The sequence below is a fragment of the Zosterops lateralis genome, assembly GCF_965231275.1.
Source record: "Zosterops lateralis genome assembly, chromosome: 4".
Classification (NCBI taxonomy): domain Eukaryota; kingdom Metazoa; phylum Chordata; class Aves; order Passeriformes; family Zosteropidae; genus Zosterops; species Zosterops lateralis.
The window spans coordinates 28,911,505-28,924,784 of record NC_139765.1 but is presented as its reverse complement, the minus strand read 5'-3'; the positions used below and the strand labels follow the sequence as shown (position 1 = coordinate 28,924,784).

Sequence of the window (13,280 nt, the reverse complement as noted above, 5' to 3'; positions counted from 1 at the left end):
GGACAGGCAGAGACTTGGTGAGCCATGGGAGTGTAGGTGTTGGTGCTGTTGCCTCAGCACTGGTTCACATTCACTAGTCCTATGCCTCCTCTGGCCCCTGTGTCACCTGTCCTACTTATTCCAAATTAAACTTTTGCTTTATATTTTCATCATCACACACGTGACAGGAAAACAGATTGCTACAGCCATATGTGAACCCTTAGTTTATTGATTGCAGGTGTGAGCCCATAGCTCTTGGAAAGCTGCATTAAATGTAGTCCATCACCAGAATATGATATATTTGTTCTGGAGGAATGGTCTCCATAGCACATTCCTATGCACACAGCTCTTCTGATTTGTGAAGCACCTGCTCTAAAAATGCTCCTGTTATACAAGAGCCTGTATCTCACATATGATCTGCAAAAGAGAGAAGAATGAAGTGTAAAGATAATCTTGCTTGTGGCAAAATGAAAGGGATCACAGCAGTTACCCAAAGGGGGAGAAGAATGGTAAGAATATCAAACTTGGGCTCTTTGGTATCATTGGCACAGATGAAGAAAAAACAAATGAAAAGTTGACAAAACCAATACTGATTTCAGCAGGAGTCTGAATGATTTGTATTCCGAATTCATGAAATTCAGTCAAAACCACACTATGATGACAAAGTTGTCTTTTACACATGAGGAAAGCAGTGAGACTTTTCTTTACCATCTATTTGTGCTTTTGAGCTAAACAGTCAGGTCCTCTAGGTCACCTGGAGAACCACATTGAGTTTGAGTAGAACAGCCATGCTCAGGTAAGGTTCTGGAAAGGACCTGCTCTCTCCCAAGGATCAAAACTCTTAAAGTTCATTCTGATGCCCGTGGTCATGACAATCATCTGTGCTCATTCTCAGCGATCCCAGGGAGAAAGCTGTAGGTGAAATGGGTCTTGATTCAGGGATGTGTTCCCTCCTGTACTTCTCAATGTAAGGTTTAGCCACTTCCCAAACCTGCAAAACAAGAATGTGGAACAGCAGAGTCAGAGGGAAAAAAAAGGTCAGCTAAGACATCATTGCATGCATTCAGGAAATGCTGAAGAAAAGTTACTGGGTGGGACATACTGTATGGGAGAAGCAGAACCAGAGAGGCAGATAGAGCAAGGCTTAGGGAAGAACACGTGGAAGGAGTTGACAAGGGATGGGAAGGAATACAGCTCCAAGGGGACAAGGTGAAAGGATTCAAGGCAAAAATACTTTGTCTTGTCTTGTTACCAGGCTAATGCTCTGTGTGCAATAGTTGGGAGAGAGTCACTGCCACTTGCTACAAAACCACCTGACCATGAAGTGGATTGGGCAGAAAAACCAGCAGCTGGCATGGACAAAGGAAAAGGGTTCTAGACAATCCTATGCACAAGCCAAAAGCCAGCACTTGCCTTCTGCTCCACGAGCAGCCTGTGAGCTGCTTCAATGTCTGGGGCCATGAAGCGATCCTTTATCCAGGGCCTGTAAAGAGACATTGGGCAAACATTAACCCCCACTGCCAGCAGCTGCTCTACAGGCAGACAACCTCTGGGGAAAGTGTTTATCTGATCTTACCTCACCACGGAACGCACAAGGTCGTAGACCTTCTCCAATGGGGTTGTCGTTCTCAGAGGGCGTAGGAATTCAATGCCCTGGCAGGCAGCGAGCAGCTCAATAGCCAGAACTGGGAAACCAGAACAGCCAAAGGGATGTTTGGCAGGTACAGCTCAAGGTGAGGTTTTCTGTGTAGAGCTATCCCTGGCCTTTGTTCTCACTAATATCATATGGTTCAGGCAATGTGAAAAACCAGTGGATCCACATCCCCCAGAGAGCCAGCCCAGTGGCAGGATCGTTTCATGGATGGTGCTGGGCCAGTATCCAGCATTTCAGCAAGGAAATTTTGGGTGCTCTGTTGTACATACCTTTCAAGTGTACCAGGAACTCCTGGTCACCAGAGTCTTAAATCCCTGGGAACCTTTTCCAGGGTAACTTGAATACTCAAATTAATGACCATCATAAATCAGAAAAAATTTTAGCGCTGAGAAAAGAGGAGCCTGAGCTAAAAATAAAAGTTCTCTCTTTGAGGCTTGCCAGACCCCACACGAAAACACCAGTAAAATGACAGCACTTTGGAAGAGAGTCGTCTGTCTGGAGAAGTTTGCATTGTACCTGCCTACCTCACACCTGATCATTATTGGTATTAGCTTCTCATTGTCATGATTCAAGGTCTGTTTGGAAATCAGAATTTTAATTTTACCTTGTTCCACATGTTCAATAACTCTCAAAGCTTTTCTTGCCGCCCATCCTCCCATGGACACGTGATCCTCTGTAGCAGCACTGGTTGAGAGAGAATCCACAGAAGAAGGGTGGCACAAGGCTTTGTTCTCAGACACTGCAAAAAACCAGCACAATGAATGTAGGGCAGAATAGGCATGAGACAGCAGAAGCAATGGACAACATGGAGATAAGAGTACCTTGGGTCCAACTACTGCTCCTTTTTTGAGGTTGCATCAGTATTTTACCTGGACTTAGTAATTTGTAATAACCACCTTGAAAACTACCATTGCCTCTGAAAACAGTAGCCAACAGCAGACTTTAGATGCAAATATTAAGCAAATATGGAACGATGGCTCACTCTTCACTCCCTCATCTCCAGTTTGAGTTGCTGTGGCCCAAAGGCCTGGAGGAAACTGAAGAAGAAGAGCAGACAGCATAACTGAAACACAAGCCTGATGCTGCCTGTTGTTCTAGGGCAACTCTCTGTAGAGAGCATTGGCTCCCTCTGGTTTTGGTCACGAATGTCACTCGTCCCCTGCTTTAAAGAATACAGCTAGAGATCAGCATCTGGTCTGCTCATTGCAGCTGAGGCACTTGCAGAACTTCCTCTAAAAAGATGGGGGAATGAAATACAAACCCTCTCCCTCCCTCACATCACTACAAGGCTGCCCGTGTCCCTGAGGTGACACACTCCACCTTTGAAAGCCAGGTGCAAGGTCTGGAGTAAGTTCTCATGCTGCATCCAAAGGCAACAGGCATATGACTGCAGGAGAGGCCTTAGGTGACAATCTGAGGTTAAGAATTGCTCTTTAAAAGAGAAAAAATGAAGTCTGCATTCACAGTATTCTGGCTGCACTCGGCCTTTTCTTTTTGAAGCCCAGCAGGATGCTGTGTAATGCCCTTGCCAAATTAGTGGCTTCAGAAAAGCAACAGGAGCAACAGAGAGGTGGTGACACCAATTGCAAATAGGCTGGAGTGACAGTCTAGGACCAGAGCCCAGCTGGCACATTCAGGCAGGTGACAGCAGGTCCCAGAGAAGCTGCATGTGACCACTGCAAACAGCTCAGTCTGGCAGGGACAGAGCTGCTGGAGCAGGGGCAGACAGACACATCCAGTGGTGTTGCAAAATATATGCAAATCTTTTCCAGATTTATCTACTAACCCTGGGAATGAAAAACATTAGCTGGTACACAAATAACCCAGAAACTGGCAGAGTGATTTGAAAAATATTGGTGATTAAAAAAATGTTAAGAAAAATAAAAGGAAGTCAAACTTCAGTTCAGATAAAATCCTGGTTGTTTTGATCAGGATGAGATTACTTTGACCCATGGACTTCTAGTGTCAGCAGAGGCAGGGCTGTAATTTTCATTCCCCACAGCAGAAATCACAAACATCCCAGAATCTGTCACTCCAGATTGCAGAAGTGTGCAGTGAAACCTGAAGCCATGCAACCAGCTGAGGCCTGGAGCTATCCTAAACTCTCCCCAGCTAAAAGATGAAGGTTCCAGCCCTTAAACAAGGGAATGAGCATTTCAGCTCCTTTCCAGACCCACTTCCCAAACCAGCTTCTAGGTGGGGTTCCTTTAGCACACAGATTTAGTTAATTCACTTGTTTTTCTGCAGAATGTTTATCTACATACTTATCTGATATCCTCTGTTCCTGTGTTTGTTTGTAACTTTTAAAATTTACTTGTTTCTCATAGCAAGTTTATCCTTATATTGGCTCATGCTTCCCTGAATCTATGGACTGTAGTATCCCAGCAGGCAGCAGGCTTCTTGTTGGCTTAGCCATGAGTTCTAGAGGAAGAACTGAATTGCTGTTTAATTTCAGTGTGCTCCCCCAATAGCCAGCCCTGTGAACTCCAGTCTTCTGAGGACTGTGGGATGTGATACTGATGTGCAGACCAGGCTGTCAAATGACCCAGTACTGAGGGCATCAGGCCACCTTTGAGACAAGCCTTCCCAACAAAGTTCACTAAGAATTTGCTCAAAGCACTGAACATGCCCAAGGGTCAGTGCAGAATAAGGAAGCTTGAACTGAAATAATTGCAGCTGCACCCAACACTCATGCTTTACAAGACAGCACAGAACACATGGGAGAAGAGACAGAAAACAGGAGCCAGATACCTTTGTGTCCACTATTAGATTACATCTGTCTTGAAAAACATCAGTCTTTCTAACTTGCTCTCTCTATGGTATTGCTCAAGCACTCACCCAGGGCAGCTGCTGTGCAGTGTGCAATCATGAAGCCTGAGTTCAGACCTCCTTCAGTGACTAAAAATGCAGGCAGTTCACTGAGTGAGGGGTTGCAGAGCCTCTCAATTCTTCTTTCACTAATTGCAGCGAGTTCATGCACACCAATTGCTAAATAGTCCAGAGCCTACAAAAGAAGATCTCATCACACCAGATGACAAAAACAAACAAGAAAAAAAACACCAACAGATTTTTTTTTTTCCTTTCTTCAAATGCTGAATTACCTTTGCAGGATATTCACCATGAAAATTTCCTCCAGAAATGGTCTCTTCTCTTTCAGCAAACACCATCTTGAAGGAGAAGTTAAGGCCCACATGAATGAAATTCTGTTTACATGAGTGATATCTGCCAGCAATTGGAGTATCTTAACCAAAGGAGCGTTTGTGCCAATAGACTCTTATTTGCAAGCACATTATATTGCATCCACACTTCCACTTTTCAGGAAATGAAGACGTAATCTCAGTTCTTCAAATTTGTAGGTACAATTTTGACCTGTATTTTTTTCAAAGAAGCTACATAAAGGCAGGACTTTGATAGAGGGTGCAAAAACCCCTCATCTGTTCAGATCTTAGCATAGATTTTCGGTTCCTTGATAGATTCTCTCTATGACAGTTACAATTTTGGACAGATTAGAAACAATAATGCTTATCAGCAATTGATATGCTATGTACAGCATCATTACAGTGCTGACAGAAACACAGCCTTGCATTACCGTGCTGATAGAAATCCTTCAATGCAATCATAGAGAAATGAAGAGAGGTTGCTGTTGCAAACAATGGCAAGTATTGACCAAAGCCAGTTATGACTTTTTGCCCCCTGTGCGAGTAATTATACAGAAGAAAAGAATGAAAAAGGCCAAGCCGAATTTTATATAGGAATAAAATAATCCAAAAGATACAGGGTTGTCCGTGGCACTGTTGATTTCCGTTGTTATTACGTCCTTCACAAAAGCAATTGTATCATTTACAATTCCATGGACCTAGAACAAAGACATTAGTGCCTGAGCTCAGTGTCTGCACTTAGTTCACCTTCAGGATGCTGACTGAGCTGCAGGGACCTTCTTTCCCCATATCCCACTCAACGTTCACAGATGGAATGGTCTTGGATTTGCTTTTAACATCATCAGCATCACTGCCAATCCTAGACACTTGAAAGATGGTATTTACTATTATTGTGGCGGTTTTGCCAAAAGAGTAATCTGAATATGGTATTTTTTACTTATTTGGGTTGGTTTACCTGAATGGAAAGTATTTACTCAGTGGCAGAAGTGTTATGAGGGAAGAAGTAGCCTTACAAAGACTCACAGAAAACAAAATCTCTTATTAATTAATTAACTTCCATTAATTCCACTGATTTAATAGCTTGGCTCTTGTTAAAACACATAGGATTGAGCTCTTCCAATATGTCTGAGACACCACACTCTCTTGGCTTTTGGAAACATCCAGTTCATGTTATTAACACCAATGCAGAAGAAAATCCCTACAAAATCTGCAAGCATGGAAACCAGCACCTTCCTTCTGCTTCCGACCCCTGGCCTCTTCCAGATCTGGACACAGTTTTGTTCGATGCTGCCCGATGTGTACAAGCATGTGATCAACAAATCACATGTCTCCATTAACCCTACTGTGAAGCGAAGAAGCAGCAAAATAAAGCCACTTCCTCTAACAGTGTCAGACAGCACATAACTGACTGTCTTGCTGAGGTGGAAATTTCACTATCATTTATCTATTGTGATGGAAGGATCTAAAAGTCAAACTTTACCTGAGGGCAGCAGCGCATTGTGTATGCGTCCTGAACTCGGTCACAGAATCTATGGCTCTCTAGAAGACATAAGGAGGGCAAAACCCAAATATTGCTTACACAAAAGCATTATGTCCTGTTGAAGGACCCAGCCTGTCCTGGTAACCTGAGAGGGGGAAGGTTAAGATTGTTCACCTGCTATTTCTGATGGATGGTGGTCAGAATCTAGAAGGGACCTGAATCGAAAGGCCACCTCAGCCTGCCCTCGATGCGGGCGCACTGCATGGATATCTAGTAAGACAAGTTAGACTGTCAGGCTTTGCCTCTCTTGTCAGGAGATGTTAAGCAAATAGACAGGCAGGGCCCAGTACCCACCAGTGTCAAAGGCCCTCGTTGTACCCTTCAGGACTTCGAGTGTAAGGGCAGCAATGATGTCAGCTTGCCTCGCTATAGCCCCGGCTCTTTCAACCGCCTCACATCCCAGTGAGGTGATCATTTGTGTCCCGTTGATGAGGGCCAGACCCTTTAAAGGGAGAGCAGATGTTAAGCAAATTCATTGCAGCTATTCCACGCTGTGACAATTCCCCATATCTGTGATAATTCTCCTTCTCTTTGCCTAGATTTTTGAACCATCCTGAAATCATAAAATGCACAACTTGAATGTGCATCTTTGCTAAATAAAGTGTCAATGGTCATGACCCCATTAAGTCACTGCAGACAGCCTTGGAGCACCAGTAGTTCCAAGCAAGTCAGATACTAACTGCTTCAAGTCAGTCATCTGACCTCCTGTTATGGCCAAAGGGCAGATAGGCACCTTGAAGGTGCCTCTTAGCTGCTTCAGGATGGCATAAAGTACTTTCTGAGGAGGCCTGTCTGTCTCCACTGACCACAGAGCCAATCTGAACACCAAGCTTGGGTCTGACACTTCAAGTCAAGTAGGGTAACACTAGGAGTGGTGAATCCCACTCCTGACAACACTTCATCATTATCCTTCTGAAGCTTGATTTAAAATTATTATTAATTCATGTAATGCTTTTACTGTACATATAAAGCAAATAATGATTGACTATGCTTGTTTTCATCAGCCGGCATCATTATACTTTATTACCTCTTTTGGTTTCAAGGTAATTGGTTTCAGTCCATGGGCTTCCAGGACCTGTGAAGGAGTTAAATGCCAACGCAATTAATGAAAAATACTTTTCAGTCATTAAAGTCACAATTCTAAGTCACTAAAACTTAAAGGTTTCTGTGAACAGAAATATTAACATATTTTTTAAGTGATGGGAGAAAAAGAGCTTTATATCACAAACATATAACATATCTTTTTCTGCTGGGCTAAATAAAGAGCTTCCAAACTAGCGCTTCATTTCCTACTGCCAATACAAGAAGGTAGCAGGAGCACTGAAGCAAGATATATGCCACTGTCATAGCCCATTAACATCTACTGTGTTCTAGATGATGGGAGAAGGCAATAGGAAAGAAGGTTGGAAACCTCTTGGGAAGGCAGTTCTGCTTACACCCTGCCTCATAGCATTTTGGCTTGGCATAAATTATTCCTTTTTAAATGATCCCTAATCCTTTCTATAGAAAATCTAGTGACAGGAGGAGTCCAATCCAGTTTATTCTGTACATGTCTATTCTATAGGGCAACAGCTCTTGCAGGAAATGGAGAAAGAGCATAACCTATTTCTCACTTAATCCTCTCATCCTGTCCAATGGAAGAGGTAATGCATCTCAGAAGTGTACAACTATAACTTCTGGTCTTGAAGGTCCAGGACACACTGGTCCATTTCCTCCTTCCTCCTCTCCCTATGTAGTTCTCATTCCTTCTCCCGTCTCTAGTGATGCACACCTATCAACCCACGAATGAGTATTCAATCTGGTATTTAAATATTCATAGATAGGAGTTATAGGTGTAGCAGAACAAATTGCCATGAAAGACTTTGGAGGGGCTGGACTTAGAGATACTTAACACAAGATCAATTTGTTGATGTGTTAGTAGCAGAATAACAATGGATTAAAAACTAATTCCATTGTAACATTTCCATCTTGTGAAGGAGAATGATATATAGGCTCCTTGTTACCCTGGTTAATCTATCAAAAATAAAATATCCAAACCTGTGTATTTACTTAAAGCCAGTATAAAATCAGCAGATTTTACTGCGAAGATCTTGCCTCCAGTGAATCTCCAGGTACTCTCAGCATTTGAGAGGTGATCTTGGATTTTTTAGAAAAGCATTGATGCTCATGGAGCTGAAGATACAGTAATAATCCTTTTGTAGTTGGTATCAGATCCTGTCTCTTTCTCCAGTTCATAAATGATTCACTGTGGTATCTTGTATAGCAGTACTACAGCATGATATTTCTTTAGGGCTCAATAACATGCTGCTTATTTATGTCTGCTCCAGGGACATGTGGGCCAGTTTTGCATACTGCATGGATCCACATTCCTCAAATTAGAGGCTGAGTAGCTAAAGGCAACCTAGTCCCAATTCAAACTGGTAGAGAAAATCCAAAGATTTTACATGTTATTAATCTGAGCAAAAGCTTTCTTTCTCTCAAAGCTACATGCAATTTGAAAAATGAGTCAGCAAGCAGAAAAAAAAAACAAACAACTATCAGCTGCATGAATCTTACATATTTGGCATCAGCCCAGCCACTCTTCGGGGACCACATCTTTCCTTCTCCAATTAATCCCAGAGCAAGATGAGAGAGAGGGGCCAAGTCTCCGCTGGCTCCAACTGTCCCTTTCTCTGGGATATAAGGAAGGCAGGATGCTAGAAAGAAACAAAAATCACTCCTTTTAGAGCCTTCCCTTGGAAAACAAAGAAGCCAGCTTGTAAGTGTGGTGACAGTAACAGCCTACAATCATGGACAATGGCACCAACAGGACTATTTTCATTGCAGCTCTAGTCCTGATCTCTCACAACTACCAGGTTGAAAGACTAACATCTGCAGCTTGACCCACTGAGCTACGCTCTTTAACAAAAGAGTTAAAAGGGGAAAAAAAGGGAAAGGAAGATTTTCTTTAAACATCTTTTTACCATTAAACACTTCAATAACTTGCTCGAGGGTTTCTAGAGATATTCCACTGTATCCTTTGGCTAGGACATTGATTCTCAATGCCAACAGCATGCGAGTTCTCTCTGGGGTCAAAGGTTTCCCCACACCTGAAACAGTAACAGAACCCTCTCAGTTACTCACCCACTACCAACAAGGGCAGAAAAGGGAAACACCAAGCAATCACTTATTACCTGCAGAATGTGAACGAACCAAGTTCACTTGAAGCTCCCTACAGAAAAAAAAAAAATACATTAAACCTTAAAAAAAAGTCTCATCAGATTTTATTTTGCACAAACCAGAAGAAATTCCTGAACCAGCTCTCTCATTTAACCCCACCTATCGGGTGAAATGGCTCTCTGTTCTTCCTTTCCTGAAAAAAAACAGACGGGGAAGGCTGCACACACAACATACCTCAGATTACTGTTTGGGATGACAGTCCTGGCAAACTTTCCAAAACCCGTGGTGATTCCATAAACAACTGCAAGAAATGTACAGTGCTGGTTAAGGAGGGGACCTGATGAAGTCTTCTAAATAATAGTTAGAAGCAAAAATATTTACCTGTCTGTTCCTTTACAATCCTTTCAATCACTTCTCGTGATTGTTTGACTTTAGCTTCAGCTTCAGGTGTGAGCTAAAACATAAGTAGTTTAAATATTAGCTTATTTGTCATTATTTAGGCATAGAAAGATAAACACGTAAATTTTAGCTGCATTTATTCAAAGTTTTTACCTTTATCTTGTAGAGTCCTTTTCCTAAATCAACCAAGTTCTCCGTTGTTAAGCTGTTGCCATCTAAAGAAATGTACTACACCAAAGAACCACCTTTTAGTTTGGGATATAGATACATACAAAATTGCTTAATAATCAGTATAAATAAAAAAATAGTCAAAACTCAGCAATGACAGGAAGTTTCTTCATGCTTATTCATAAGACAGGAACCCAGCTAACAAAAACATAACAAGCACATTGTAGTTTAATTTCCTAGACCCAGCCAATCTAATAGCCCCTGCTTTTGTGAATGCTGTGCTGGCTGAACTATCAGCATTTTCTGGTGAATAGCAGGATTTTTTACTGAGTAGAAAAATCACTGGTGATTCCTACCTGTTCTGGTTCTCGATATTTGCTGTATCTGAATGTTTTGTAAAGGAAAAAGGGCAGACAGGATTTCGTATGCAGTGACCACTTAATTACAGCTGGCAATGTGTTTTAAGAATGAAGGAGTTCTAAAAATCACAGGCAATCTAGAAAATTATGTCTGTAATTGTAAAAACTTCACAAAGCACTCAAAAAGGATACAAATGAACTCCTTCTGGCTGAGATGGTATGAAATCTGGAGACATTATATCTCCTTCTATAACTAGAAGAAATACGCAGAATAAACACATACAGGATCAAATTGCATTCTTCACACAATTTATTTATCACAATTCACAGCAATAAGAATTCTAATTTCCAGTTATAAGCCCTGAATATACCTCAGATTACTGCATGCTTCTGGGAAAATAACAAGGAAGTATGTATTTATTTAAGGTATTCCCAAGGCTAAGGCAGAACAGCTTACACTATATATAACAGCAGATACAGAAGACGTATATAGAATCCTGTACCTTCTAACTTTTATGTAGTTCTGCTCCTAAAAATTAAATATTCTTAAATTATTGGGCATTTTTCCATAAAAACTGTAGACAATCTCTCAGGTGCAATTTTAGATGAATCTAGATAAAGCCACAGTTTTCTGACTCAGATGACAACACAGCCACTCTACAATGCAATGCTTAAGGCTTTGCTTACCAACTTCAACAAATTCATTGTCTTCTAGAGCGTCCCCCACAGTATCATCAAGATCCAGCAGGCCAAGTCCCTTGCACCTTCGCATGTAAAACCTTACTTCTTCCACTGAGGCAAATCCCCCATTGTCAGGTTTGTTTTTCATGTACCGCCTCACAGCTTCCTTTCCCAGCCACTGAATGGTGTTTGTGGAGTTTAGGCACGGCACTGCCAGCCACTCTCCTCGGACGTGCACCGTGTACCTCGGCATGCTTTCTCTCCAAAAATTGTTCCTTGACCAGGAAGGGCTGCAGCGTGCAGCAGCCTCACATTTACTGTGTGATGGCCTGAAGAGCTGTGCCTATCTAGAGCCCAGCACTGCAATTGGATAGAGGCAAAAACCCACCCTCAAAATCCTCACCTTTGTAAATAAATGAGATCAATGTGTTTGGTTGACTTCATCCAATCAAACCAAACCCCAGGAACACACCCTTTTCACAGAAAAGCACACCCCCCAGCTGTTGCCACAGGAATTTTATTCCAAAGATCACATCAGGAATATAGAAATGAAAAACCAGGATCTGACGCTTATATACCAGGAATAGATAAATCGGACTAAGCTGCAGTGCTACTGTTCTAAAAATGTAAGGGTTTAACAAGAATTAACAGCTATCACCCAGCAGTAAATCACACTAATAAAAACCTCCATGAGGGACAGGGCTGAGAGGCAAGAGACGCATCTTGGGAACATGGGTTGCTCATGGCTGCTAGGACTGAAAGAAGATTGCATTATATTTTTACAACTCTATCCAGAGCAGGATTAAAGCAGGTAGTAGAGGCAGCAAGTTTGCTTTAATCAGTCCCATGCTCAAGTTTGAAAACATAATTGTAAAAGGTAAATGTAGGTAAAAGATTAATTAATTTCTACAACCTTTCCCCTTTGCTCTGGAAGATGTTACTAGGACAGGTATCAACAAATACTAGGCCACAGCTGTACACTCTCAAGCCTGGTGCTGCTGTGTCATACTTCCTTTGCAGGCAGAAGATGCAAAGAGGAAACAATGTGGAGATAGCTGTTGAGATGGTGCCAACAAAACGTTTATCAATAACCATGTACACACAGAACTGAAAATACCTCTAGTTTTAAAGGCAAAATGGTAACATCACTCATAGTCCATGCTTCCCACACTAGTGTTCCTAAACAAAGGGACTACCTAGGGTTTAATTATTGTAGGGAATGTTAACTTGGGATCCATTGTTGGGAGACACTGTCCCAGCAGAGCTACTAGGACCATGCTAGAAAAGCCATGCCTGACACAATTTTCTTTTTTCTGACTGACAGCAAGAAACCAGGATTATCTGGCAGCAGGAACTCTAACTGCCAAAGCACTGTATATGATACATGGGCTTTTACAACAAAATGCAAGTTATCCCAAAACTAGTGACATAAGGCATTTCTAAACAAAGGACAGTTTTCATTGCAATCTGGTAACTCAAACCAGAGCCTGTCGACATCAGATATCCCCTCCTCTAACCAAGCTCATACTCACATATAGAGCTGGGGGAAGAAGGAAGCAGGGGAACATTTGGAGTGATGAAATTTGTCTCTATGGGTAGCTCTGCTCTCCTGGAGATGGCTGAACACTTGCCTGTCCATGGGCAGCAGTGAATGAATTCCTTGTTTGGCTTTGTGTGTGCAGCTTTTGCCCTATCCGTTAAACTGCCTTTATCACAACCCATGAGTTTCCTCACTGTTACTCTTCCAATTCTCTCCCCCACCCCATCCCATAAGGGAGAGAGTGAGCAGCTGCACAGGGATTAGTTATTGCCTGGGTTGAAAGCTTATATGGATCAAAACTGAGAAGTAAATCAGCTGAGAGGCTCCCCTCTCAGATCCTAAGTGCTAGAATTAAACCAAGCCTTTTGCCACAATTATATTGCCACTCTCCTCCCCTAAAACAGCACTTTTTGGTTTTGTTTGTCAGCCCTTGATATGGGTTATCACTATGTCAACAGATTGATCATCTCCAGGAGAAGCAGTTCTTTTCAAATTCACTGCAAGACCCAGCCTAGAGATGGCAGCATTCACCACAGCATGATCTAAAACACTGCCTGGAACTGCTGTAACAAATACAGGAAAAACAGCTCTCCCATTGTTTTTGAACTTATCTCCAGTTGTTATATGAGCATGAGGGGTAGTA

The 13,280-nt window shown here is 42.1% G+C and overlaps 1 protein-coding gene across 1 annotated transcript; it reads right to left on the bottom strand.

The window, feature by feature from the left end:
- Positions 1 to 188: 188 nt before the first annotated feature.
- HAL (histidine ammonia-lyase) lies at positions 189 to 11,413 on the bottom strand. Its single transcript, XM_083860471.1, has 20 exons — positions 11,104 to 11,413; positions 10,609 to 10,669; positions 10,414 to 10,441; positions 10,043 to 10,117; positions 9,872 to 9,944; positions 9,725 to 9,791; positions 9,505 to 9,542; positions 9,295 to 9,420; positions 8,888 to 9,027; positions 7,359 to 7,406; positions 6,626 to 6,773; positions 6,446 to 6,541; positions 6,272 to 6,330; positions 5,409 to 5,489; positions 4,735 to 4,800; positions 4,472 to 4,637; positions 2,238 to 2,372; positions 1,556 to 1,664; positions 1,393 to 1,462; positions 189 to 970 (listed from the first exon to the last, which is right to left on the bottom strand). Exons 1-20 carry the CDS (start codon positions 11,348 to 11,350, stop codon positions 821 to 823), a joined length of 1,983 nt encoding a protein of 660 aa, XP_083716597.1. The 5' UTR covers positions 11,351 to 11,413; the 3' UTR covers positions 189 to 820.
- Positions 11,414 to 13,280: the final 1,867 nt, after the last annotated feature.